This window comes from Lissotriton vulgaris, chromosome 4_1, assembly GCF_964263255.1.
Source record: "Lissotriton vulgaris chromosome 4_1, aLisVul1.2, whole genome shotgun sequence".
Lineage (NCBI taxonomy): Eukaryota > Metazoa > Chordata > Amphibia > Caudata > Salamandridae > Lissotriton > Lissotriton vulgaris.
Genome location: NC_141691.1, coordinates 59,776,738 through 59,804,426, shown reverse-complemented (window position 1 = coordinate 59,804,426; position 27,689 = coordinate 59,776,738). Strand labels below are relative to the sequence as shown.

Sequence of the window (27,689 nt, the reverse complement as noted above, 5' to 3'; positions counted from 1 at the left end):
CCAGATATGATGGCCCAGGCATTATCTTCTCACCCATGCCAGCTATCAGGTAGTTTAGAGGCGGATCCCGACCTCCTACAAACCAGGTTCACAGAGAGACTCGATGAACTAGCCCCGGTGACTTTCTCCTGCAAATTCATCGGTCGTGCCTCTGCCGCTCTGTCTGAGATGCGCCGGACATGTAAAAAGGCCGAAAGGGCCTGGCGTCGCCACTATGACCACTCAGACAAAGTGGCTTACAGGGAATCGATTAAACTATACCATGGTTGCATTCTGTTAGAAAAGAAAGCCTATTTTGCAAGAAGAATTGAGGCCGCTGTGAATATCAGTAAAGAAATATTCACAATTGTTAAAGAATTCACCTCTCCGACTGCGAGCTCGTTCACACACTCTCATTCTGAACCCTGGGTCACCCAACTTGCTGATTTCTTTGCTAGCAAAATTACATCCATTCAAGACTCCTTTCGGCCAGCCCCTTGCATTAGCTTCTCTTTGCCTTCGTCCCTGATTCATGTGGGCCCAACCCTTTCCACCTTTCTTTCCAGCTCTACCTCGCTAGACCCTCTCACTACATTAAAATCTGGTTCTCCTTTGGATCCATGCCCAGCCAAATTTCTTGGAAAAATGGCTTCAGTAATTAACCCCCTAGTCAGCCCGGTGTTGAATCTTTCACTCAGCACGGGAGTGGTCCCTTTGGCCTGGAAGCAGGCTCTCATTCTGCCGCTAATGGAAAAGCCAAATCTGGACCCTCTGATACATGCTAATTACAGGCCAATTTCTCTCCTCCCAGCGTTTGCCAAGGTGGTGGAGAAGCATGTACACTCCTCCCTCTCCAATTTCCTTGAAAGCCATAACATCTTGCATGACACGCAGTCGGGCTTCCGTGCCAATATGAGCACGGAGACCGCGCTGTTGGAGGTCGCCCAGGCTATTAAGGAGGTTCTCGATCTGGGAGATAAGGTGATGCTGGTGATGTTGGATCTGTCGGCGGCCTTTGACACCGTTTCCCACAACGGTCTCCTTTAAAGACTCTGGGAGATCGGGCTTCGGGGAACGGTGTTCAGCTGGTCTAATTCCTTTCTAGCAGGCCGCCGCAAAACGGTCTGGCCCCCCCCCTGTTCTCTGCCGAGGTGCCGCCTCTGGAGGTAGGAGTTCCTAAGTGCTCAATTTTGAGTCCAACTCTTTTTAACATCTATATGGCCCCTCTGGCGGCACTGGCAGAGTCGTTTGGTGCCCAGAACGTTTCATATGCGGACGACACCCAGCTCCTTTTCACCTGCAAGAAGGGCTCTGACTTTGATGGAGAGAGTATCAGACGATGTCTTGGGGCTGTGTTTGATTGGTTCCAGCTCAATAGCCTCAAGTGCAACTCCAATAAATCGGAGGTGTTATTTTTCTGCTCTTCTGCTGACCCCAGGTGGCAGTCGTGGTGGCCGTCAGCCATGTTTACTCCGTTAGCGGCCTCTTCCAAGGCTAAGAATCTTGGGGTGCAGATTGATAACGGCCTCACTATGAAGCCTCAGATCCTTGGCCTAGAGGGAAAGTGTTTCGGCCTGCTTAAAATGCTCAGAAAGTTTCTCCCTTTGCTCTCTCTTGATCATAGGAAAACCACAGTGCAGGCTTTAATTGGCTCCCGTTTAGACTATGCTAATGTGCTCTATCTCGGGCTGCCGGAATATCTTCTTGAGTGGTTGCAAATTGTTCAAAATTCGGCTGCACAAGCCATTCTTGGTCTCCATCGGAGAGCCAGTGCCACTGATTCGCTGAAAACCCTTCACTGGCTCCCTATCCGTAAACGGATTGTTTTTAAGGCGCTTACGCTGGCATTTAAAGCGCTCCATTGGTCCGGTGCCAAATACATTAGGAAACGGCTGGCTTTTTACCAACCATCCAGATCGTTGCGGTCAGCCTCCCTGGCTTTGGCATCGGTCCCGGTCTTTAAACGGTCACGCATTGGAGGTCGCTCTTTCCGATGTTTGGCCCCCCAACTGTGGAACGCCTTGCCAGTTCTCTTGAGAAGGAATGGTACTCTGTTAGCTTTCAGGAAGGATCTGAAGTCCTGGTTATTTGTCCAATAGGTTTGCCACTTGTTTATCTGTCTCCTGCTTCGGTATTTGGGTTTTGAAGCTCCGGGACACTCTTCGGAGTAGCTGAGCGCTATATAAAACCCATTTTTAACATAACATAACATATGGCCATGTCTGAACTGGGGTGGCGGAGTGAGCTAAAGAATGATGATGGATTCAACCGAGATCTGTGACTGGGGTGAGCATCTGAAAAGTTTTCAGCGCTCCGTCCATCATCTCCTTTTGTTTGCAGTAATTCAAACTACCTTGATGGCGTGTTTACCACTGTCAAAAATATCATGTATCTCCGCAGGAACATGCCACGATTAGATGTGCAGCTAGCTACACGTCTCCTCTTCAGTATGTTTCACTTGCAGGAACAGTAGTACTTCTGGACTGTGAATAGTTATTGATTATGCACTTATGCTTCCCTAGAGGACGCCATTGTCAGTGCAGTGAAATTATGTGTCTTTCAGTTACCATTTATTCTAGAACGACATTTGCCCTCTGGTGGGGTTTAATCCTTGTTAATTGATTACAACTGGAAACCCTAATTGTACATGAAAAATATATTCCTATTCATCCTACTGAGAGCAGCATCCAATGCAGGGTCTGCCCTAAGGGGAGAGACAAGAATGACTTCTGGGTGAAGGGTCATGGCATAGGGGAAGACCCAAACCTTTTTGCAAATACAAAGACCTAGTGCGCTTGTTTGTTTTAAGGACATTGCACCTTGTAAGGATTGTGACGAGGAAGGGAAAACATGTGATTATGGAGTTTTCTGGTAATGTATTCAATCATACACACTCAAGTTAACCAGAGCATGTTCTTGTTTTTGCAGAGATTCAGGAATATTACCAGCAGAGCCTACTTTACACCGTCCAGCAGAATGAAGTCTTGGGTCCAAAAAGCGAGATCACAGAAAACCACCATGATCCTGTGGAGTGCGTGTCCATGGACTCGAACAACAACCTCACCCGTGACTCTGAGGTATGCGAAGAGTGGCGAGAGTACACAATACACTGCACATTACTAGAGAGTAAACTTGTAAAAGAGCATACCTTCCTTTACACACCTACACAGACCTCCACCCCTTCTACCATTCCATTGGCCTGGGGTAGACTTCTGGCAAGCATCTTCTCAATTCCTACAGCCACGCTGGCATGTATCATCTTCCCAAGTCCACTCTTCCCTGCCCGTCACTGGCTGACACTCACCAAAGACCCCCAACTACTGTTCTCCACCTCAATACAGCCTCATGCCTCTCCTACTCTTCTGCGCACCCGAAGTCCAGGGTGAGAGGATCATGGGAAAGTTTTCATTGGGTCTTTTCTGGTGGCTGTCTACTGACCCTCGCCCGTAAAAAGTGTGAATATTCTTCTCTTGGGATTGCTAAAAAGCATAAAATGCACATAAGATTTCCAGTGCTTAGTCAGCAGTACTTGCAAAAAAAGAATTGAAAACTATGAGAGAATGTCACCATGAGTATATGTGCCCTATAGACAGTGTTGGAGTGAAAAAATTGCGTACTACAAGGACCAGAATGATGTCAAATAGAGGAAAAGAGCAAACTGTAGGAGAATTGCGCTGCCAAGTTCAAGTTCAGAAATTTGTATAGCGCACTACTCACCCAGAGGGTCTCAAGGCGCTTGGGAGGCGGGTGCAATTACTTGTCGAATAGTTTTTAGTTGCTTTCTGAAGGAGAGGTGGTTCTGAGTAAGGCGGAGGTGGGTGGGGAGGGAATTCAAGGTCTTGGCCGCTAAGTAGGAGAAGGATCTTCCCCCCATGGTGGATCTGTGGATGTGCGGAATTGTGGCGAGGGCTTGATTGGATGATCGTAGTTGGCGGGTGGGGGTGTAGAAGGACAGTCTCGTGTTGAGGCATTCGGGTCCTAGGTCATAGAGGGCTTTGTGTGCGTGGGTGAGGAGACGGAACGTTATTCTCTTGTTGACGGGGAGCCAGTGGAGATCTTTTAGATGACCGGAAATGTGAGCTTGACGAGGGATGTCCAGTATGAGTCTGGCTGATGCGTTTTGGATGTGCTTAAGTTTTTTCTGTAGTTTGGCTGTGGTTCCGGCGTAAAGGGTGTTTCCGTAATCCAGCCGGCTGGTGACCAGTGCGTGGGTGACCGTCTTTCTTGTTTCAGTGGGGATCCAACGGAAGACTTTTTTGAGCAAACATCCACTGCACACATATGCACCATGCACTCCGGAGCACCTGTTGTACCCATGTCCTCATAACATATTCACTTATCAGCTCAGCCCTCACCACTGTGATCAACGCAGCCACCTTCCAGGACAACCGTCTGGAAACACCCCACAATTCTTTCTCTCAGTGAACCCTAAAACACTAGCCAACTACTGGCCTATCTTCCTGTTACACTTGCTGGTGGAAGTCATGAAGCAGATCATGAACAAACATTTAGCTGCCCACCTCAACAACAACAACCTCCTTGACACCACCAGATTGGGTCTGGCTTCAGACCCAATCACAGCACTGAAACCACCCTCATCACCGCCATTGATGACATCTGGCTGATCATGGACAGAGGAGATACTGCTGCCCTCACTTTTTCTGGATCTATCCACCCCCTTTGATACCTTCTTCCACCCCATCCACATTCTATTCCTACTCAATGCCAGCATTTAGGGACTTGCTCTATGCTGCATTTACTCTTTCCTCACAGCCCGCATTTAGATGGTCAGCCTTACTCGTTTCAACTCAGCAGCCGACAAACTCGTTTGTAGAGTTCAACAAGGATCCTCACTCAGTCTTACGCTGTTCAATGCCAACATAGCCCCACACACAAGCATCATTTGTACACTCGAATTAAAAAATGAATGTTTCTCCAGTATTAGGGGTGTCTTTCATAGATTCATATGCTTGAATATTCCCCGTCGTCGAAGTGGGAGTCCCACGGTACATAAAATAGCAATAATGCTAATATATATATATATATATATATATATATATATATATATATATGTAATAACATAATACATAATAAAACAGAGATAATATACACTGAAAAACCTCAACAATGGTTCCTCCATAGGAATGCATTATAGAGAGAAAACTCATTTGCAACATATCAGTGTCATTATGTTAGTCCAAACTGCAGCCGATCAGGCTCAAGCACCCTCTAGAACCTTCTCCTCAGAAGCTCAAGCCCTCATATTTTCTACCGCACGTCGTGTGAAGAGAGTCTCCCTGAGCTCTGCTCAGTTTTCTTCATTCTTGTCTTCTACTTCTGTATTTCTCAGGATGTCAAGTAAGAAGTCTTTGTTTAGGCCTTGCTCTTCCTGTGGGAAACTGCGTCTGTTTGAGAAGGACCCCCACCAAAAATGTATTTACTGCCTTTATCCTGAACATAAGGTGGCTGACTGCAAGTTCTGTAGAACTTTTCCTGCTAAGACTCTCAGGGACAGGGAAGGTCATCCTCTTTTATGGTTGAAGCGTCTTCAGGACAAGGAAGGAGTCTTGTCTGATGCAGAGAGTTTTCAGTCAGGTCCTTCAACTGCCCCTTCAAAGCGTGGCAGTGTTCAGGAGTTACCTTCTCCTTTCCTGAAGAAAAAAAGCTGGCCTTAACAGTAGCCCCAGTGAAACCTACTGCTACTGTCACTTCTGTGACTACGCCCACGAGACCTGGCTCTCAGGCGTCTTTTCCAGCCTCTACAAGTGTTTTTACACTTCAATCAGCGCGGTCGTCGACGGGCTCGTCGACGACCATTCCATCGACGAAATTGTCTGCTGTGGCTTCGTCGACGACTACTGTGACGACGACGTCGGCTTCGTCGTCGTCGACGAGGGTTTCGTCGACGGCTTTCACGACTACGAAAGCCTCTACCTCCTCAGTCTCGTCGTCGATTCCGATTATATCGTCGACGAAAAAGCTTCCGTCGACGAAGAATTCATCGTCGACGATGCATGTCCCGTCGACGTCGAAGATCCCGTCAACGTCGAAGATCCCGTCGACGTCGAAGATCCCGTCGACGGCGAAGATCCCTTCGACCAGCTCATCGACGACTTATATCCTGTCGACGAAGGCTTTGTCGACGACGAAGATAACATCCAAGGATTCGACGACGAAGTTTCCGTCGACGAAGACTCCGTCGACGGTTGTTTCAAAGCACTTGTCGTCGACGAATACATCCAAGACATCACCGTCTCCGACAGCTGTCTCTAAATCATCGTCGTCGACTGCTGCTCCGGTTCAAACATCTACGTTGACGGCTGCGTCGACGACAGCTTTGCCTTTACCTTCTGGAACACAGCAAGAAGACGCAGCATCCACTTCAGGATCACTGTCTTTCGCCAATATGCCCTTAGTGCCTTTGGACACTTCAGCTCCTACAGTCGTTACGGAGTCTTCTTTGAGCAATATCCAGGACTCTGCACTCCAGTTGCCGCCTCCTACTCTTCAGCCACCTTCACCATTGTTGGTAACTGACCATGAAACGGAATCCATTGCAGACGACAATGCTTTTGGTGATGCTCACAGTCCATCGGATTTGATTATCAAGTGTCAGGACACTAGTTCTGAAGATGACGAGGAGGAGGTTGAGGACCAACAGGAGGAACAGTATGTGCAGGTTCCTATGGCGACTTTTCCGGTATAGCTGTTTTCCAACCTCCAACATATGTTGGATGATTACAATAGGACATTTCCTCCTACGCCTCAGGGTACCCCGGGCCATACTACCTCTGAGACCACAGACCCTACTCAACCTCAGCAAACTCCTCCGAGGCAGACTGCTCCATCAGAAGGGCCACGTCCGGCTATCCCCACTAATTCTCAACGAGATGTGGAAGATGAGTCAGAGCCTGAAAGAGAGGAAGGAGAAGTTCCTGAGGATACGGATGATGACCAAGACCCGGATATGGCAGAATTCGATGACTATCGGAATACAAACGCCCTCTCCACAACAGGGTGATTTCGGTGATTCACCTCCGGTTGACATCGTTAGCTTCCATAATTTGATGGATAAGGCAGCAGACCGCTTCAAATTGCCGAGAGTGCAGCGAGAGGAAGACTGCTTTCTCTATGACTTTAAAAACCAGCCTTATAAACAGGTCCACACCATACCAATTATTGAATTTGTGTGGAAGGAGGGAATGAAGATCATGCAGGCTCCTAACTCCTTACCTGCTCAACTCCCTCGATTGGAAAAGAAATATAAGGCCCCGACTGGCTTGCCTGCTTGCTTGCTCTCGCATCCTAAGCCAGATTCCGTAATCCTGCAGCTCCTATCACTTCTCCTCCTGATAGAGAGGGTCGACGTTTGGATGCAATTGGGAAACATTTTTCATCCTTGCCATCTACTTCAGTCCGTGCCGCTAATGCTTTGGCCATTCTAGGTCGTTTCGACCGACAAATGTGGTCAGACATTTCCGCGCTGGTTTAGTTGATTCCGGAAACATCCAGAGCGGAAGCCCACCAGATCCTTCAAGATGGCAAGAGGGCTTCTGAAGAAATAATTGACTGTGCTGTGGACGTTGCGGGTACCTCTTTCCGTATCCTTGCCAGTGCTGCGGCTCTCCGGCGCCAGGGTTGGCTAAAATCTACATCGTTCCGACAAGAGATCCAGTCAAAGATACTTGAAATGCCGTATGACGGAGAGTCTCTTTTCGGCTCTCACATCGATGAGGCGTTGGAATCGATAAAGAAAGATTCCGACACGGCAAAGTCGCTTGCTTCCTTGCAATTCAAGAAACAGCCTTTTCGTGGTGCGCGTGGACGAGGCACCTCGTCCGGCATTTCTCGAGGAGGGCAGTCCCAGTACCGCCAGTACAATCAAGGGAACCAGCGTTACTCCAACCAACAATCTTCTCGTCAGCAACAGTCCAAGCCCTATAGAAGAAAATCTAACTATAGAGGCTCCAACAACAAACGTCAATGACTTTCAAGTTCAGCAGAGAGTTGGAGGGCGAATCTCGCAGTTTTACTCCCAGTGGTCTTTGATAACATCGGACCAATGGGTTTTAGACATTGTGCACAAGGGTCATGCTTTGGAGTTCACAGAGATTCCTCCACATTCTCCACCTTCAGGCCCGCCACCTCCCCATCTAGAGGAACTACAACATCAGGTTCATCTTCTAATAGAAAAGGGTGCAGTCGAAGTGGTTCCTGAATCTCAGCGAGGGAAAGGTTTCTACTCAAGGTTTTTCCTCATTCTCAAAAAGACAGGGGAGTGGGGACCCATTATGGACTTGAGAGCTCTCAATCTGTTCCTCAAACAACAATCTTTCCGCATGCTGACGTTATCGGAAGTCTTACGACTTCTCTGCAGCGGAGATTTCTTAACAACAATATACCTGCAAGACGCCTATTTTCATGTTCCAATTATCCATCGACATCGGCAATACTTGAGGTTCAAGGTGGGTCACGATCACTATCAGTTCAGAGTCCTGCCTTTTGGCCTACGATCAGCACCTCGTGTCTTCACGAAAGTTCTGGCTCCGGTCATGGCTCATCTGCGTCTTCAGGGAGTTCAGATCTTTCCTTATCTGGACGATTGTCTTCTAAAATCCCAATCTCCTCAACAGCTGGCTCACGACACACGTCTATGCCAACAAATGTTCAAGGCTCTAGGGTTAACCATCAATGTGGAGAAGTCACACTTTACACCGCTGTGAAGAAGAAACTTCCTGGGAGCTATCCTAGACACAAACCTGTCAAAAGCCTTCATCTCCCTCGAACGACATCAGAAGATAATTCGTCTGGTCTCTCTCATCAGGTCAAAGCAGTCAGTTTCTGTGCGAACGTTAAAGTCGTTTCTGGGGATGGCATCATCTTGTATCGCACTGATCCCAAATTGCAGGTTACGCACTCGTCCTATGCAGGAGGAATTGGATCTGCAATGGCGTCAAGTGTCGGGGTCGTTCAACGATCAGGTGACGGTCACGCCCCGCATGAAGAACAGTTTGCTCTGGTGGGAACAACCAGCCAATCTAGACGAAGGGATTTCTTTCCTAGCCCAGTCTCCGGATCTGACGTTGACTACGGATGCGCGCATGGAGGGTTGGGGCGCTCATCTCCTGGACCTTTCCATCAAAGGCAAATGGACGGCGACACAACGAACCTGGCATATCAATCGGCTGGAGTTGATGACAATCTTCCTAGCGCTCAAATCATTCTTACCCGTAGTGCAGGGGGAGTCGGTGCTGGTTCAAACAGACAACACCACCAGCATGCACTACATGAACAAACAGGGCGGCACAAGATCTCAGCCACTGTCTCGTCTAGCTCAAAGAATTTGGGATTGGGCTCTTCATCACCAAATTTCTTTGACGGCAGTCCATCTGCCGGGGGTATCCAACATCCTTGCGGATTCCCTGAGCAGGTCCGCGTCATCCACTCACGAGTGGGAGATACATCAATCGACTCTAGACCTGGTGTTCCGCCGTTGGGTCGTCCCATGATAGACCTCTTTGCAACCCCAGTAAATCGGAAGTGCCAATCTTTCGCAAGTTGGCATCCCCATCCAGAGTCCAGCGGAAATGCCCTACTCATAGATTGGAGCGGACTGTTTGCCTATGCATTTCCACCGATCCCGTTGGTGCCGAGGACGTTGTGGAAGATGCGCAGGCAACCCTGCCACTTAATACTGATCACCCCGCGTTGGCCCAGACAGGATTGGTTCTCGGAACTGCTTCTGCTATCACAATGCACACCCATTCATCTGCATCCACGTCCAGACCTCCTGACGATGGACGACGGTCAAATTTGCCATCCAGACCCATCAACGCTTCAATTATCGGCATGGAACCTGAATACGTTGAATTTGCGACCTTAAATATGCCCCAAGAATGCAGAGACATTCTAGCGTCTGCTAGAGCTCCATCAACCATCAAGACACATAAGCTAAAGTGGAAGCGTTTCTGTCATTGGTGCGCTGCATCCAATGTCCACCCAATCAACTCAACTCCGGAGCAGCTTTTGCCTTTCTTTCTGAGCCTCGCTCAGTCTGGTCTCTCTCATGCCACCTTGAGAGTTTTTCTAGCGGCTATTTCACGCTTTCGGCACTATGGCTCAACGTCTCTCTGTTCATCCAGAATCATCCGACAGTTCTTTAAAGGTCTTTTCAGGAAGTTTCCTCCGATTAGGCGCCCTCCTCCGGCATGGCACCTCAACGTGGTATTGTCACAGCTTATGAAGCCTCCATTTGAACCGATCCACAGAGCAGACATCAAGTATCTTACCTGGAAGGTTGCTTTACTTTTGGCCTTAACATCCTCTCGTCGTGTAAGTGATCTTCACGCTTTCACGATCAAGCCTCCGTATTTACAGTTTAAGCCCGATGGAGTGTCACTTCGTACCAATCCTTCTTTTTTGCCGAAAGTACCTACTGATTTCCATTTGAACGAACCAGTCTTCTTAAAGACTTTTTTCCCGGATCCTAAATCTCCGACAGAACAACGACTACATTCTTTAGACATCAAGCGTTGTCTGAAATTTTACATTTCAAGGACCACCCCTTTCCGTAAATCTGATCAACCGTTTGTAGCATATGGACGGATGCGGAAGGGACATTCAGTGACAAAACAGACAGTTGCAAGATGGCTCTCAGCAGCCATATCCTTTTGTCACCAGCAAGCTGGCAAGCCTTTACAGCATCCAGTGAAGGCACATTCAACGAGAGCGATGGCGTCATCCACCGCTTTGTTTGCTGGGGTGCCTCTACACCAGATTTGTCGGGCAGCGACATGGTCCAGCAGGCACACCTTTACCAGACATTACTGTTTGGAAGCCATCAACGAAGCGGATACCGCAGTGGGGCAAGCAGTGCTTCGTCATCTTTTCAAATAAGGTGAGCCTCTGTTCCCTCCTCCTTTTCTTTTTGAGATTGCTATATGCTTTAAGCTATATGTTATTGTTTTCAAGTTTTGAAAATGTATTGCAATCTCAGCTTCTAAGGAGGTTACTGCTATCTATTCTATTCATTTGTTACTATGAAGGAGTTAGGTCCTTAAGAAATGGGGAAGGCTGGACCTTATACTGTATTTATAGGAAAAGAGTGCCCCCCCACTTGTTTTTTGAAAAAGCTCTTAGTTATTAGCAACACATCCACTAGAGTTAGATATGTTCGGTATATTTATTTGTACCTTGAATCCAACAATTATTTAGAAAGTTCTGTACATTTCATGTCAGACAAAGAACACCACAAATATGACATAAATTTTAACGTGAAAAAAAGGAAAAAATCACTAAATACATATATTGTACACAACAAAGCATTTACATCAGTATTAAGAAAAATCACAAAAGTCAACAATGAAAAATTATTTACACAGTAATAGACAAAGTCGACGCGTTTCGAACTTCATACATCAGTTACGAGTTCTCTTCAGGGCTTTGTTATTACTATCTGCCTGTGTGTAAAAGAAACGCTATTTAAGTATCAATTTTGTTGGGCCTCATCTCACAAGCTCATTTAAGGTCTTCTGCATTTAGACAACGACAAATTATTACCTGGGTAGTAGCCGGGTTTGTCCTATGTCTTGTTCTAGGTAATAGGAATGTCATTCTACAAGACGTTAAAAAATTAGTTTAGAGTCAAATACCAGTGTTCGCCCTACAATCACATCAGAAAAGAGCATTGCAAGACATACCTTTGTTTTAGTTTTAAGGTGCGGGGGGGGCGTCTCCCTATGGCACGGGGAAGCTTCAGTGACCTAGGGGGGGCGAGGAGGAAATCAGTACCAACAGATTGTATCCTTTCAAAAGCCCGAAACATTAAGTTAAAGGGCTCCCCTTACCTCGTAAGGTGCCCCGCGGGCTTCGGGAGCGGTTCACTTTGCGCCTCACAGTTTTTCAGATTTATCGTCACTAATCAAAAGTACCGCGTGGTCACTCGCAGTCACTCTCCGGTCTCATGCGCTATTAAAAAAAGAGATTGGATTGTATTTTACTTGCTCAATTGAACAGCCCATCTCAGTGTAAGCACTCAGGTCCTCCGCTCACCTCTCACACAGCAGTTCACTTCCCGAATGATTCAAAGTCGAGGGCGGCGGTGGGGTTGCCTAGAGACTAAATGCGGTCACATGACCGTGGGTATTCTGGGGATTGTAGTTTTGGATACGCGCGTACCAGATGACTGGCCCTTAGGTTTCAGGAATAGTGATATTCTTGTCGCTTCTCCTCCTCTTGCACCCTTCAATAAAGGTGGGGCTGTAAGGCCCCATGGAGTCCCATACAACCTTAGTGTTACAATCTGCACACCTCGGACAGAGTGTTCAATCCATTTTGTGCGCTATTAAATTTTAAGATCAGGTAAGCCTCTTTTCTTAGCAGGGTCTCCTCGATGTCAATTGGGCCCTTATTGCCTGATGGCACTACTGTGCACAGTACGGTCCACTTGAAATCCATTTCACTATGGTCTGAGTCAAGAAAGTGTTGGACCATAGGAGCACTTATCACCTTCTTTTTGATTTGTGACCTGTGTTGGGTAATGCGACTGTTGACCTGTTGTGTCGTTTTCCCTATATAGAGTTTCTGGCAGGCACAGGTGATTGCATATACCACATTACGTGTCTTGCAATTAGAGAATCCATTGTTTTGACATCTGATGCCCCTGTGTTCAAATACAGGCCCTTCGATTGTGGACTCACATGATATACAATTTCCACATCTATGGTGGCCTACTATTGGCTTGAGGCCCCATATCGAAAGAAGATCACTTTTGGGCTTGGGGGTCAATACATCGGCCCTAATGACACTTTGGCCAATACTCTTGTTCTTTTTATAGGCGAATATCGGTCGCGGAAACGGACATTCAAGTCCCTCTAGTAGATGCCAATTCTTCAGTACCATTTGTCTTACTCTATGTGTGTCTGGCCCGAAGGTAGACACACATACCAGTCTGTCCATTTCTGGTTTAGCTGTTCGCTCGAGTAAGCACTCCCTGGGAGTATGGTGCGCCCTTTTCTTTGAGTTGCTAAGCAGTTTCTTAGGGTACCCTTTTAAAACAAAGGTATGTCTTGCAATGCTCTTTTCTGATGTGATTGTAGGGCGAACACTGGTATTTGACTCTAAACTAATTTTTTAACGTCTTGTAGACTGACATTCCTATTACCCAGAACAAGACATAGGACAAACCCGGCTACTACCCAGGTAATAATTTGTCGTTGTCTAAATGCAGAAGACCTTAAATGAGCTTGTGAGGTGAGGCCCAACAAAATTGATACTTAAATAGCGTTTCTTTTACACACAGGCAGATAGTAATAACAAAGCCCTGAAGAGAACTCGTAACTGATGTATGAAGTTCGAAACGCGTCGACTTTGTCTATTACTGTGTAAATAATTTTTCATTGTTGACTTTTGTGATTTTTCTTAATACTGATGTAAATGCTTTGTTGTGTACAATATATGTATTTAGTGATTTTTTCCTTTTTTTCACGTTAAAATTTATGTCATATTTGTGGTGTTCTTTGTCTGACATGAAATGTACAGAACTTTCTAAATAATTGTTGGATTCAAGGTACAAATAAATATACCGAATATATCTAACTCTAGTGGATGTGTTGCTAATAACTAAGAGCTTTTTCAAAAAACAAGTGGGGGGGCACTCTTTTCCTATAAATACAGTATAAGGTCCAGCCTTCCCCATTTCTTAAGGACCTAACTCCTTCATAGTAACAAGTTTGAGGGCGGGTGCAGACTCGCGAGAGTAGAACACGGGCATTGGAAGTTGAGCCCTAACTACCTATCATCATAAACGCGGGGGGGTCTTTTGGTCCTCCCGAGCTAATGGCAGAGAAAGACACACTGTCCTTCTCAGAAGCACATATTCAGAACTTATGTGCCTCATCTGCCTTGGATAATATCACTCTTAGCAACTCCGCACAACAACAGAACGAGTCGGACAAACTTATCAGACTCAAGAAAAAACATATTCGAACAGAACTCCACGGCCATTTTCTCCTGAAACACCTCAGGGGTGGCACCATCCCATGGGGGCTTCAGGTTAAAAATGTCCCTGTGATATTTACGGAGGATAGTGAGTATAAAAAAGGCTTTAGCTGCATAAATACGAAGTGTAGCCGGGACCTGATGGTCCACACTATTGAAACAGCCCAACGACTATGCGTAAAGGAGCTGGAAGAAATTGAGGTCTTAACAAAGAGTCTTCAGGATAGCCCAGCGATCACAGACGCAAAGACATTGCTTGAAAAGATTGAAAAAGACATTCAAACCTTTAGAGACATCACTATTAATTCTAAATCTGCCCAATACGAGAGAGATTCCAAATCCTTCACACTAGAGCGGGCCTACCCATTCCTAAAAGAGGACTATTACACCCAGACAGAGTCACGTGGAGCCCTATACAACTTCCAAGGACGCTCCAGGAATCGTTTCAAAACTTTTTCTGACACTTCGTCCTCCTCGAACTCATCTGGACCCGAGGACAGAGGGAACAATCCAAACAAGAAAGGGCCTTTTTTAGAGAAAGGCCAACAGGCCAAAACCCGGTTCAAACCCCAATGGGAAATGCGCACGCGCAGAAACTTCTACAAATCCTAGAGCCCACCCCGTCCACAATAGTGAACCTTTCAACTAAAATATTAACCAGGGATGAGGAATCTGTCCTCAACCTAGGTCTAAAATTTGTCCCGAGCCAGCGAACTGACTTTACCAGACTTAAAATGGAAACCATTGCGTTCTGCAGAAAAATCCGCCTACGAGCCTTTTTTGCCAACAAACCACCTGCCCCCGACATAGAAGTAACAGGGCTAAGGAACAAATCTACTTTTATCCCATACCAAAACATCCCAAAGCAGGTCGTGGCGTTTGAGCAAATCATGTTATCATCAATTAACAAACTAGAAAAAAGCAAAAAGTATGTCAAACCAAACATAACCAAAGGCCAAAGGCTAGCAATCAAAAATCTCACAAATGACCCATCGGTCGTGATTAAACCCGCGGATAAAGGCGGAGCAGTCGTGATCTGGTCAAAGGAGAACTATTTGAAAGAAGGACTAACACAGGTGAACAATACAGAATGGTACAGACAACTCCCTGAGGACCCGGTCCGGGCCATTCAGGGACAAATCTGCGAAATAATAAAGAGTGGTGTGGACGAAGGATTTTTGGGACAAAAAGAAGGTGAGTTCCTGGGAAAGAAATTCCCTAGAACCCCCATTCTTTATTTTTTGCCCAAGATCCACAAAAACCCGAAAGAACCCCCAGGACGACCAATCGTTTCCGGGTGCGAATCTTGTTTGGAATCACTCTCTAAGTATATTGATTTCTTTTTGAAGCCCTTTATTAGTGGTGTCAAATCATTTTTGAAGGACACCACTGACTTCTTGGTAAAAATTGAGGGAATGCAATTCGATCCACTAACAGAACTAATGGTGACAATGGACGTCACGTCCTTGTACACCCAAATTCCTCAAGATGAGGCTCTGGAAGTTTTGGAATTATATCTTGATAAGAGGGATAGGCCCCACCAGGTCCCAACCTCGTTTATTTTGAAACTAGCAGAAATCACGCTCAAAAAGAACTACTTCAGGTTTAATGACCAATTCTTCATGCAGGTCAAAGGTACGGCCATGGGCTGTCCATATGCGCCGGAGATGGCCATACTCTATATGGCGGAGTATGAGAATAAATTTATCTACTCTGACAACCCACACATCAAACAATGGTGGAGATACATTGACGACGTGTGGCTCCTGTGGCAGGGGAGCCACGCCGAGTTGATGTCCTTCCACCGGTGGATTAACGAAAGACACCGTGATATTAAGTTCTCACTGGAGTCCAGCAACCAAAAAATGACATTTCTAGACTTGGAAATAACATGTGTGGATGGTCACCTGAAATCTAGTCTTTTTCGGAAAAAGACTGATAAAAACACTATCGTCCACCATCAAAGTGCTCATCCAAGAAGCCTGAGGGACAACTTGCCCTACGGGCAACTTCTTCGGATTCGAAGAAATTGCTCGGAAGTAGCTGAATATGAGATACATGCAACCAGGTTTTGTGAAGAAATGAAGAACAGAGGGTACCCTAAGAAACTGCTTAGCAACTCAAAGAAAAGGGCGCACCATACTCCCAGGGAGTGCTTACTCGAACGAACAGCTAAACCAGAAATGGACAGACTGGTATGTGTGTCTACCTTCGGGCCAGACACACATAGAGTAAGACAAATGGTACTGAAGAATTGGCATCTACTAGAGGGACTTGAATGTCCGTTTCCGCGACCGATATTCGCCTATAAAAAGAACAAGAGTATTGGCCAAAGTGTCATTAGGGCCGATGTATTGACCCCCAAGCCCAAAAGTGATCTTCTTTCGATATGGGGCCTCAAGCCAATAGTAGGCCACCATAGATGTGGAAATTGTATATCATGTGAGTCCACAATCGAAGGGCCTGTATTTGAACACAGGGGCATCAGATGTCAAAACAATGGATTCTCTAATTGCAAGACACGTAATGTGGTATATGCAATCACCTGTGCCTGCCAGAAACTCTATATAGGGAAAACGACACAACAGGTCAACAGTCGCATAACCCAACACAGGTCACGAATCAAAAAGAAGGTGATAAGTGCTCCTATGGTCCAACACTTTCTTGACTCAGACCATAGTGAAATGGATTTCAAGTGGACCGTACTGTGCACAGTAGTGCCATCAGGCAATAAGGGCCCAATTGACATCGAGGAGACCCTGCTAAGAAAAGAGGCTTACCTGATCTTAAAATTTAATAGCGCACAAAATGGATTGAACACTCTGTCCGAGGTGTCCAGATTGTAACACTAAGGTTGTATGGGACTCCATGGGGCCTTACAGCCCCACCTTTATTGAAGGGTGCAAGAGGAGGAGAAGCGACAAGAATATCACTATTCCTGAAACCTAAGGGCCAGTCATCTGGTACGCGCGTATCCAAAACTACAATCCCCAGAATACCCACGGTCATGTGACCGCATTTAGTCTCTAGGCAACCCCACCGCCGCCCTCGACTTTGAATCATTCGGGAAGTGAACTGCTGTGTGAGAGGTGAGCGGAGGACCTGAGTGCTTACACTGAGATGGGCTGTTCAATTGAGCAAGTAAAATACAATCTGATCTCTTTTTTCAATAGCGCATGAGACCGGAGAGTGACTGCGAGTGACCACGCGGTACTTTTGATTAGTGACGATAAATCTGAAAAACTGTGAGGCGCAAAGTGAACCGCTCCCGAAGCCCGCGGGGCACCTTACGAGGTAAGGGGAGCCCTTTAACTTAATGTTTCGGGCTTTTGAAAGGATACAATCTGTTGGTACTGATTTCCTCCTCGCCCCCCTAGGTCACTGAAGCTTCCCCGTGCCATAGGGAGACGCCCCCCCCGCACCTTAAAACTAAAACAAAGGTATGTCTTGCAATGCTCTTTTCTGATGTGATTGTAGGGCGAACACTGGTATTTGACTCTAAACTAATTTTTTAACGTCTTGTAGACTGACATTCCTATTACCCAGAACAAGACATAGGACAAACCCGGCTACTACCCAGGTAATAATTTGTCGTTGTCTAAATGCAGAAGACCTTAAATGAGCTTGTGAGATGAGGCCCAACAAAATTGATACTTAAATAGCGTTTCTTTTACACACAGGCAGATAGTAATAACAAAGCCCTGAAGAGAACTCGTAACTGATGTATGAAGTTCGAAACGCGTCGACTTTGTCTATTACTGTGTAAATAATTTTTCATTGTTGACTTTTGTGATTTTTCTTAATACTGATGTAAATGCTTTGTTGTGTACAATATATGTATTTAGTGATTTTTTCCTTTTTTTCACGTTAAAATTTATGTCATATTTGTGGTGTTCTTTGTCTGACATGAAATGTACAGAACTTTCTAAATAATTGTTGGATTCAAGGTACAAATAAATATACCGAACATATCTAACTCTAGTGGATGTGTTGCTAATAACTAAGAGCTTTTTCAAAAAACAAGTGGGGGGGCACTCTTTTCCTATCTATTCTATTCAAGCATGTGAATCTATGAAAGACACCCCTAATACTGGAGAAGAACAATTGTTACTTACCTGTAAACAGGTGGTTCTCCAGTATTGGTGTCTTTCATAGATTCACATGTGACCCTCCCTCCACCCCTCAGAGGCTCTTTTTCTCCTCATACGCTCTTATTACTTGTGCTATGAAAATCTGAGGGCATGAGCTTCTGAGGAGAAGGTTCTAGAGGGTGCTTGAGCCTGATTGGCTGCAGTTTGGACTAACATAATGACACTGATATGTTGCAAATGAGTTTTCTCTCTATAATGCATTCCTATGGAGGAACCATTGTTGAGGTTTATCAGTGTATATTATCTCTGTTTTATTATGTATTATGTTATTACATATATATATATATATATTAGCATTATTGCTATTTTATGTACCGTGGGACTCCCACTTCGACGACGGGGAATATTCAAGCATGTGAATCTATGAAAGACACCAATACTGGAGAACCACCTATGTAGAAGTCGAAGAAGTCAAAGAAGGTGCAATGTTGGGAACAACAAGGGGCAGGAGACTCACCACAAGCAGGAGAGTCAGGGCAGGCCCCGCACAACCAGGGGAGCCCAAAAGAAACAAAGGTGACTCTCAACAGGACCCACAGGCCAAAGGCACTGTAGTCGCAAGAGGACCTCGAGCAGCTCACCAAAAGATTCAGACCATGTGGTGTGGACAACAATTCTGGTCACTGGAGCTGCTTGAGGTTGGGGCTACTTGGAGCCCAAAGATCTTGGTGGAAGGAAGCCAACAAGCCTTTGCAACAGCAAGTCGATGCAGTGCACAGGGGGTTCGGTTCCTGTGGCTCCCACGAGGGATACTGGCCTCAAACTTGGTTAAAGAGCAGGGCCGGCATCGAGAGCTGTGAAGAACAACCACCTGTGTTGCTGAGACTTTTGGAGTCCATGGGAGCCCAGGATCAGCAGACCGGTCAGCTTAGCTGTGGTGCCTGTATATGCAAGGAAGTTACTCCTTCACTTCAAGGGAGTTTTCTTTAAGTGTCTTGGGTGCCCACATGCCTTGAAAGGTTCCTGTATGGAAGGTTCCTGTATGGTACACAGGCACAGACGATGCAGCAGACTGAAAGGGGGACTAAGTCGAGCCCAAATGAAGTCCAGCGAAGTCCAGATTGCCTGGACAGTAGAAGTTGAAGTTGAATCATGTCCCACGACGAAACTAGGGACCCACCCACAGGTAAGCCCTTAAGTACCCTTAGGAAAGGGTTGGGAAGATTCAGGCGACCCGCCAAAACATTCCTCCAGAGCCTCCAAAACATTCTTGAGGTGGACCAGGTGATCATCCCAGGTGGAGCTAAAGACAGCTAAATCATCTAGATATGCTGCACTATAGGCTTCCAGGCCTGTGAGAACTTTCTTCACCAACCTCTGGAATGTGGCAGATGCATTCTTCAAAGCAATAAGCATTACAATAAATTGTTAGTGCCCACGAGGGGATGAAAATGCTGTCTTTGGTTTGGCATCCTCAGCTAGTCTGATTAGCCAACAGTCAGGTCAAATGTACTCAGAAACGTGGCTGAGGTCAAAGTATCAATAAGTTCATCTGCCCTGGGAACTGGATGAGCATCAGTCCTAGTGACTGCATTGAGATTTCTGTAGTCTACACAAAACCTAATTTTTTCCCCACCCTTGGTGTGAGGTTTAGGTACTAGGACTATTGGGCTAGCCCAAGGGCTATCTGAGGCTTCAATTACTCCCAGCTCCAACATCTTCTGGACCTCTGTCCTGATGCAATCTCTGACATGGTCAGACTGCCTATAGATTTTATTCTTAAGAGGTAGACTCTCACCTGTATTCACTTCATGGGTACAACAGGTTGTTTGACTGAGTGTCAGGGAAAATATATACCTGAACTGATTGAGGACTTTTCTACAACCACCTTTCTGTTGATCAGTTAGGCTGCCTGCCAAGGCCACTCCATCTACTAATCCATCACCAGGGTTCTGAGAGAGGAGATCAGGGAGAGGGTCACTCTCTTCCTCCTGTCCCTCATCAGTTGCCATGAGCAAGCCCATGTCTGCCCTGTCAACAAAATGTTTATCCGGTTCACATGAAGTACCCTATGGGGACTTCTGGGAGTGCCTAGGTCCACCAAGTAGGTGACCTCACCTTTCTTCTCAAGTATAGTGTGGGGTCCTCTCCATTTGTCTTGGAGAGCTGCTGGGGCCACAGGCTCCAGCGCCCAGACTTTCTGACCTGACTGGTAAACAGCCAGGACAGCCTTTTGGTCATGCCAAGCTGTTTGAAGTTCTTGGCTGGCCTCCAGGTTTTTGATGGCCTTCTTAATGTACTCAGCCATGTGAGAACGCGGGCCAAGTACATAGTACAGTATGTCCTGTTTGGGAGGTTTGAGCAATAACAGAAGTTCAAAAGGACTGTAGCAACCCCTCTGTTGGCAAAGTGAAGGCAGGGTAGTAGGACATCCCATTTCCGCCCAAGCTTTTCTGGGAGGCTCATGATCATACCCTTTAGGGTCTTGTTGAACCTTTTACCAAGCCCATTGCATTGAGGATGATAGGGTGTGGTGAATTTGTAATTCAATCCACACTCTTTCCACATTGCAGTTATGTAACTTGACATGAGGTTTGTACCTTTACCAGTCAAGACCTCCTTTGGCAAGCCCACTCTGGAAAAAATTCCCAAGAGGGCTCTTTACACTACAGGACCTGTAGTGGTTCTAAGGGGAATAGCTTCTGGCTACTTATTCGCATGGTCCACCACCACCAGAATATAACTGTGCCCCGATGCTCTTGGAGGATTCATGGGACCAACAATGTCAATCCCTACCCTCTCAAAGAGAACCCCAACCACTGAAAGTGGTATTAAGGGGGCTTTGTGATGCCACCTGACTTACCACTGGCTTGGCAAGTGGCACAGAAGCGACAAAACTCCTTAGTGTCCTCAGACAAATGGGGCCAATGAAAGTGAGAGACAAGCCTGTCCCAAGTCTTGCTTTGCCCTAAGTGTCCTGCCAGAGAAATATCATGTGCAAAGGTGAGTAGGAAACCTCTAAACTTCTGGGGTATAACCAACCTCCTGGTGGTACCAGGCTTGGGGTCTTTACCGTCTGAGTAAAAAAGACCTTCATCCCAGCAGATCCTATGGGACCCACTGATATTCCCTGTAGCTTCAGCAACAGCCTGCTGTTTGAGACGTTCAAGAGAGGGGCCGGTCTGATGCTCAAAACTCAAATCTGCCCTGGAAGGGCCCCCTGCCCCCAAGAACTCAGCCTGATCAGGCCCAAGTTCCTCTGAGGCAGTACCTTCACAGGGATTAAAATCATCTCCCTCAAGAGGCTGATCTTCTAACGGAGTCTGTGTGGAGGGCAAAGCCTTACCCTTCCTGCTCCTTCTCTTGGAAGGCACCTGGTCCATTGTTCCAGTATCCCGGGCCTGTTCAGTGGGGTAGCTGTTTGGCCTGAGCCCTGGTCACAGCAAACACACTTGCAGAGATGTCCAGCATTTCTGCATGAGTCCTGAACTCTACTTTAGTCCAAATCCAATTTCCAAATCATTGCCCAACAAACAATCTACAGGTAGGTCTGAAGATACCACAACCTTCTTAGGTCCAGTTACCCTCCCCTGCTGAGACTCACAACTGCCAAAGAATGGTCAGTCCAAGTATGATCTGGTCAGGAGAAACAAGGTTCTCTGTCACCATAGTGGCACTGGCTCCTGTGCCCCTGTAGGCCTCTTTTCCATTTGTCAAAGGCTGCTGCCTTTACTTGCCCATGTTAGTGAGACTTACCAGTAAGGTGGCAAGACCTATGCCACCATCACAGACCAAACCAGCCTGAGCTGGAGTCCTGACTAAGTCAGAACCCATCACAGAATCTTAGGTTAACCACACTAATCCTGTGTTTCATGTACCACCACTTACACTTGTGCTAGGGGGAGCAGTTCCTTAGGGGCAGTGGTAGTAGGAGTAGCCTCCTTGGCTTTTGGACAATCAGCATCATTTGTCCAATGGGTGTTCACCTTACAAAAGTAACACCAAGGTTTCTTCTTGCCTTACAAACGTAACACCAAGGTTTCTTCTTGCCTTTCTTGGATGTTTGTGACTCCCCCCAGATGCAGGATTTAGGGGCCCTTGGGAATGCTTTTTCTTATCTTTGCCCTTGTCCCCACCCGTATCTTGAGTTTTAGAAGAATCTTGCTTCTTCTGGTCACCACCATTACCCTGGTTGTTTTGCTTCACCCTGTTGTGAACCCATTTGTTTGCCTTCTTTCCCAATTCTTGGGGAGAGGTCAGATCAGAGTCCAAGAGGTACTGGTGAAAAAACGGGTTCTGACAATTATTTAGGATCTGCTCCCTCATAATCAAATTTTATAATCCTTGGTAGTCATGCACTTTGCTTCCATGTAGCCAGCCTTGCAGAGACTTAATGGCACTATCCACAAAATCTATCCAGTCCTGAGTTTGTGCTTTTTGGATGTCCCTGAACTTAATCCTATACTGTTCACTGGTTAAGCCAAACCCATCTATGAGAGCACTCTTCAGTACTGACTAATTATCAGCATCCCCTTTTCTAACAGTGAGGAGCGTATCTCTACCATTGTCAGCAAAGGAGTGCCACAAGATAGCTGCCCACTGCTCCTGGGGGACCTTCTGAACTTTACAGGGCCTTTCCAAGGTAGTTATCCATTTGTGGATGTCATCCGCAGCATAGTGGGGAGGGACTATCACAGGGGCGTAGCTAGAGCTTGTGGCGCCCGGGGCTATCCCTCAGATTGCCGCCCTGGGAGGAGGGTGAGGGGTGCTGGGGAAAAGGGACCGAGAAACACGTAGTATCGCCGCTAATAGTTACCTTGATCATGCGAGTTACATGCACATACATGACACAGTCCAAGGCTACACAGTTAAATACACCGGTGACCGGCACTACAAAGGAGAACACACAGACTGCCACCATGCAGGATTTCAGGAAGGGCCTAAAAACATGGTTATTCGATTACCGTCCCTCAACAGCAGCACTGCCCCCACCCCACAGTGCCTAGATAACCTCACAGGTGATATGTAGCGCTATGCAAATCCTGTTTGTTTGATTGATTGACACCTGATTTCCACACATCGTTTGTGCGCTATATTAGTTTTATCTGTAAAACTGTATGTCTGTGCAAGTTAGAAATTGCCAGCATTCGCAGGGTTCTATACTTTATGGAATGTTCTCCGACACCCTACTGTACAACAGACAGCCATGTCTACGTTTCTGCAGTTGCAGAGCAACGCCTGCAATGTTCAGCTCATGGTTTGTGCATGTGGAGGGGCGCAGCTGGCACCGGAAGTACGGCGAACAACAGCAGGCCGGACATAAAGGAAGCATAGCTGCCAAAGTTTCAGATTGCTAAGTGTGACATTTTTATAATGTCAGCGTAACTATGAGTGACATTTCAACAACTATGAGCGACACTTTTTTCGCAAGGAAAATCAAGCAATAAAAACAACGGAAACATAAATATCCGAAATTACACCCATTTGAGCACTGTGAAACTGTAAGAAGATTGTTAAACGGCTGCAAAGCACTGGAAATGGAAGGGTACAAGGGCACAACCCCTCTGCAGACTGTAATTTATCTCAAAAAGACACACTGAGCAATTTGATAAAAATGGATTTGAAGATAACAGCAGGGTATGCGGTGCTGACCGTTATTTATTCACAACCTGAGGCTGAAGTTGTATTGCTAGTCTAAGCAATTAACACTGAGACAGAATAGAGCATGGGGGTGCATAAAAGCCTCAGACAGTGCTTTAAGTGGACCGGGTCTCAAAGGGTCTGAGCACTGGCAGTTTTTTAAACGGTGCCTCAAAACGGGTCTCTATCGGGCTCTGTTTTAAGCCCTGGCACAGGTGGTCCGTTTTTTTTCCGGACTGCAGTGACAGCAGTTTGCTGTCACTGCAGTCTGGAAAAACGTGCCAGGGCCCAAAACAGCCCGATAGAAACCCGTTTCGAGACAGCAGGCACATCGATGTGGCCTGTGAGCCAGCACTCCCATATTAAAGCAGCGGCATTTCAGGGAGGACAGCACTACAATAAAGCAATTTTTGGCATAAAAAAAATTGGGTGTCTCCTGCCTGAGAAGGGGCTGTTGTTATGTGCATATATATTTTACTCACCTCAAATGCGTGGCAATGTATGTGCAACAGAAACTCGGGCTGATTGAAGAGTCATAAAGCATGCAAATTACCTACTTTAGATGTTGTGTGTAACATAACAACAAGCACATAGGTAAAAACACTTCAGTTCTACTTAGTAGAAACTGAATTTACGCTCCGCCAAAACCATCCTATTTCCATATTTCCTCTTTGTGTGTACCTGTAGCTGCACAGCGACTTTTCTAATCAGCCCAGAGTAATGCAACTTCAGCTGATATGACAGTTTCCCAGATCGTCAGGCCTTCGCATAACACAATGTATGGTAGATAGCGCGCACACCCGGCCATGAAGCATATTGGACCTGCAAATCATTCCATTACTCAAATCTGCCCGGGCCTAAAAACTAATTGTGAACAGTGCCACGTGACTGGTGCTACTTTAAAGCGTTTCTTCGGTTCAGATTCGCACTGTATAAAAGTCAAGTGCAAAATAAAGACAAAAAGAATGTGTTGTCAATACACGGAAAAGGTTTTTGTATGTCTACGAGAGTTGGATAGGAAGTGGGCTTCGACTCACCACGGTAATATCATGTGATTGTGAACTAATGCAAACAATTGTAGGTGTAATGTGTTCACGCACTGGTCCCCCACCTCACTCCCATCCTTGGAAAGTTCAGGGATTTGCTCCTGCTAGAAACATGGGTATCTGGTTCCCCTACTTCGTAGAGCGGATATACCAGGAACACTACAGCTGTTACTGACACGTCTGCTCATAGTATGTATCTAATTCTTCTAGTCAGGTCTCTCTGCCTTATTCCTTCTCACTTTCTTCCTTCGTCCATCTTCATACGTCCCATTATTCATTCACTCCCTTCGTCCTTATATTTTCCCCCTTTCTCCCTTCCACTCTTTTTCAGCGGCCTCCTTTCCTCATTGTTTAACCTCTATTTTCCCCTTCCATTCTCACTCCTTTACTCCCGCCCTTATTCACATACTTTCTCTCACAATCTTTTCTCCTTCTGTCCCTCCTGGATTCCTACATTTGCTTCGTACTTTTCTTTACACCCCTTCTTTCCCTCTTCGAACCCTTACCCCTCCCCTATTCCTCTTGCCCCATTCCCTTATTTAAACAGCCCCCCCCTCTCCATGATAGGACATCCTCCGCCCCTCTCGGCCCTATCCCTCTTCTCTAACCCTTCCTCCCCTCTCTCCTTCTATTTCCCAGTCTCTTTCTTATTTCTCCCCAAATCTTCCCCCTCTAGCCTCCTCTTCTGTCTCCCTCCCACTCACACGCTCATTCTTTCTTCACTTCTTTACTAATTCTTTCCCTGTATCCCCACCCTACCCTTCCCTCTCTCACGTCCTCAGTCTTTCCCTTCTTGCCTCCTTCTCTCTTTCTTACTCTCGTTTTCTCACACTTCTGTCTGCAGTCATCATGTCCCCCGGCCAAGGAAGACTCCCCTTGTCTCCTTTACGCTCTCCTTTCCTTCCCTCTTCATTCCATTGCTCTCCCCTTACATTCTTTTCATCATTTTCTTTTCCCCCAAATCAGCCCCTCCTGCTTTACATTTCATTTTTTTCCCCTGCCCTTCATTTCTCAACTTCTTACATCACCAACCTTCCTCTCACCACTGTCCCAAACCCGTGTCCCATTCCAATCTCCATTTCACGCTCTCCATGCCATTATGTTCGACCCTCTTCAATTATCTCACTCCCCCATCATCTTCCTTGTTGCTGCTGGTGCTTTCTTTCCCTCTTCCATGACTTACCATCTCTTGTGCCCCCTCTCTTGCTTCTGCTCGCAGCCTCTCCCTGAAGGCCGCCTATTTCTTTACTTTCTTTTTTATTTAGAGCCCTCTTTGGTGCATCCCATCTTGCCAGTCACCAGTCTTCTGTATTCATCTATTGATTATTTTATCCCCCAAAGAGCGTGTGCCTCTGCAGACGGCACCGTTTTAAAGATCGTGTATTTCTGCAGCAGCATGGTGTTAATAGAAAGTCGGGTGGCTGGTACTTACTTCTAGTCAGTTTGCCACCCGCTTTCTTGGTCCGGGGCTGTCCTCAAAGTCTCGACAGTCCTGGCGGCCGCTGCTGGAACCGCCAGTCACCGACTCCATGATGTGAGCTCAGCTCGCCTCGGTAATGGATGGGTGAGACAGCACAGGACGGCGGCCTTGCAGCTGTGAGCAGGAGGCAGGTGCTTCAAGCTCCATAAAGAGCCAGGCCGAGCCGCTTCCTGCTCCAAAAACTATCTTCCCCGCCTTTGGAAGCAGGACGTGACTTGACGTGACTTGACGTGACGTGACGTCCCCCCACCATGCCAGACTAACGGATGTGTCATCATTGCACAGCCTCAACGTCAGGATTTTATTTAATGCATTTTTTTACCCGAAGCTGTCAGAGCAGCACTGTACAATAAAAAGGCAACCACGGGGCACACCAGTTACGCGCTGCTGCCACCCCCAAAACAGTGCCGCCTGGGGCGGTCCGCCCCCCTCGCCCCCCCCTAGCTACGCGGCTGGACTATCATGCTCAGGTTCCTATGGTCATAAGAAGTTTCTCTAACTCTAGAGACACTGTTGCGGCCACCATGGGACTCTGGTCCCAATTTCTTCCTGGCTCTCTGGACCTCTAGTTGTCAAGGGCCAGCTGCTCTTACCTGAGCCTAAGCCTAGCTTTATCAAGTTCAAGAAGTTGGTTTTCCCCATCAAAAGAGTTGTCACTCTTAATAGACATGGAGGTTCCTACTGAATGTCCTAAAGCATTGGATTCTGCAGAGGAGGATCTAGACCTCCTTGGTCTACTCTGCACCTTCCCAGGAAAAACAAAGGACGCATCCTCTGGGCCACCTGTAGTATCCTCTGGGAGATCTGAGTTGTCCAGATGGGAGTCATTAGGCACTCCCTGGTCAGCGTTAGATTCAAGGTCATAGAGGGGTCCCCCTTCTAGCCGATCTTCAGGCCCTGCCCACCCACTCTTTCCTGTTCATCTGACCCACTAGTTTTCTGGAGGTCATCTAACAGTAACACCTCTAGGAGGGGTTGAGTGTTGGCACTTTTCCCTGCCTTCAGCTTTCTAGAGGCACACATTGCTTTCAGTTCTTGGAACGAAAGTTCACTGTATCTAGAGGGCAGAGAGCCACTGTCATCTCCTTTAGAAGACATACTGAGTGTGGTGTGTGTTGCACCTTCCTAAACTCTCTCAGGTTGGAGAAAGGGATTGCTAGACCCTTAACTACCCAACCCTAGGTGCATTGGAATGTACTTATTCTAAGCCTGTATTATATGTGCCTAGTCTAAGTCATGGGTTTTCAATCAATCAACACAAAGATTTATCTGGTAAAACAATGCAGGCTTGAATCCCAACCGCTGCACACCAATGTGAGAGGCTGGCCTGGTATATGATGTCCACTGATGTAAGTGGGCACCCTACACGAGTCCAGACAACCCTTATGGCGATTTAGGAGGTCTTAGACACCCTTAGACAGCTCTCTAAGTGGTAGCTGTGGAGAGCAGCCTTCA

At 46.6% G+C, this 27,689-nt stretch overlaps 1 protein-coding gene across 1 annotated transcript in view; it reads left to right on the top strand.

The window, feature by feature from the left end:
* DLG3 (discs large MAGUK scaffold protein 3) overlaps window positions 1-27,689 on the top strand; it is a 2,000,883-nt gene that overhangs the window by 263,375 nt on the left and 1,709,819 nt on the right. Inside the window, exon 3 of the mRNA XM_086918303.1 lies at window positions 2,908-3,056. Within this exon, the coding sequence (XP_086774429.1) occupies window positions 2,908-3,056 (149 nt within the window). The remainder of the gene's footprint in view (window positions 1-2,907; window positions 3,057-27,689) is intronic.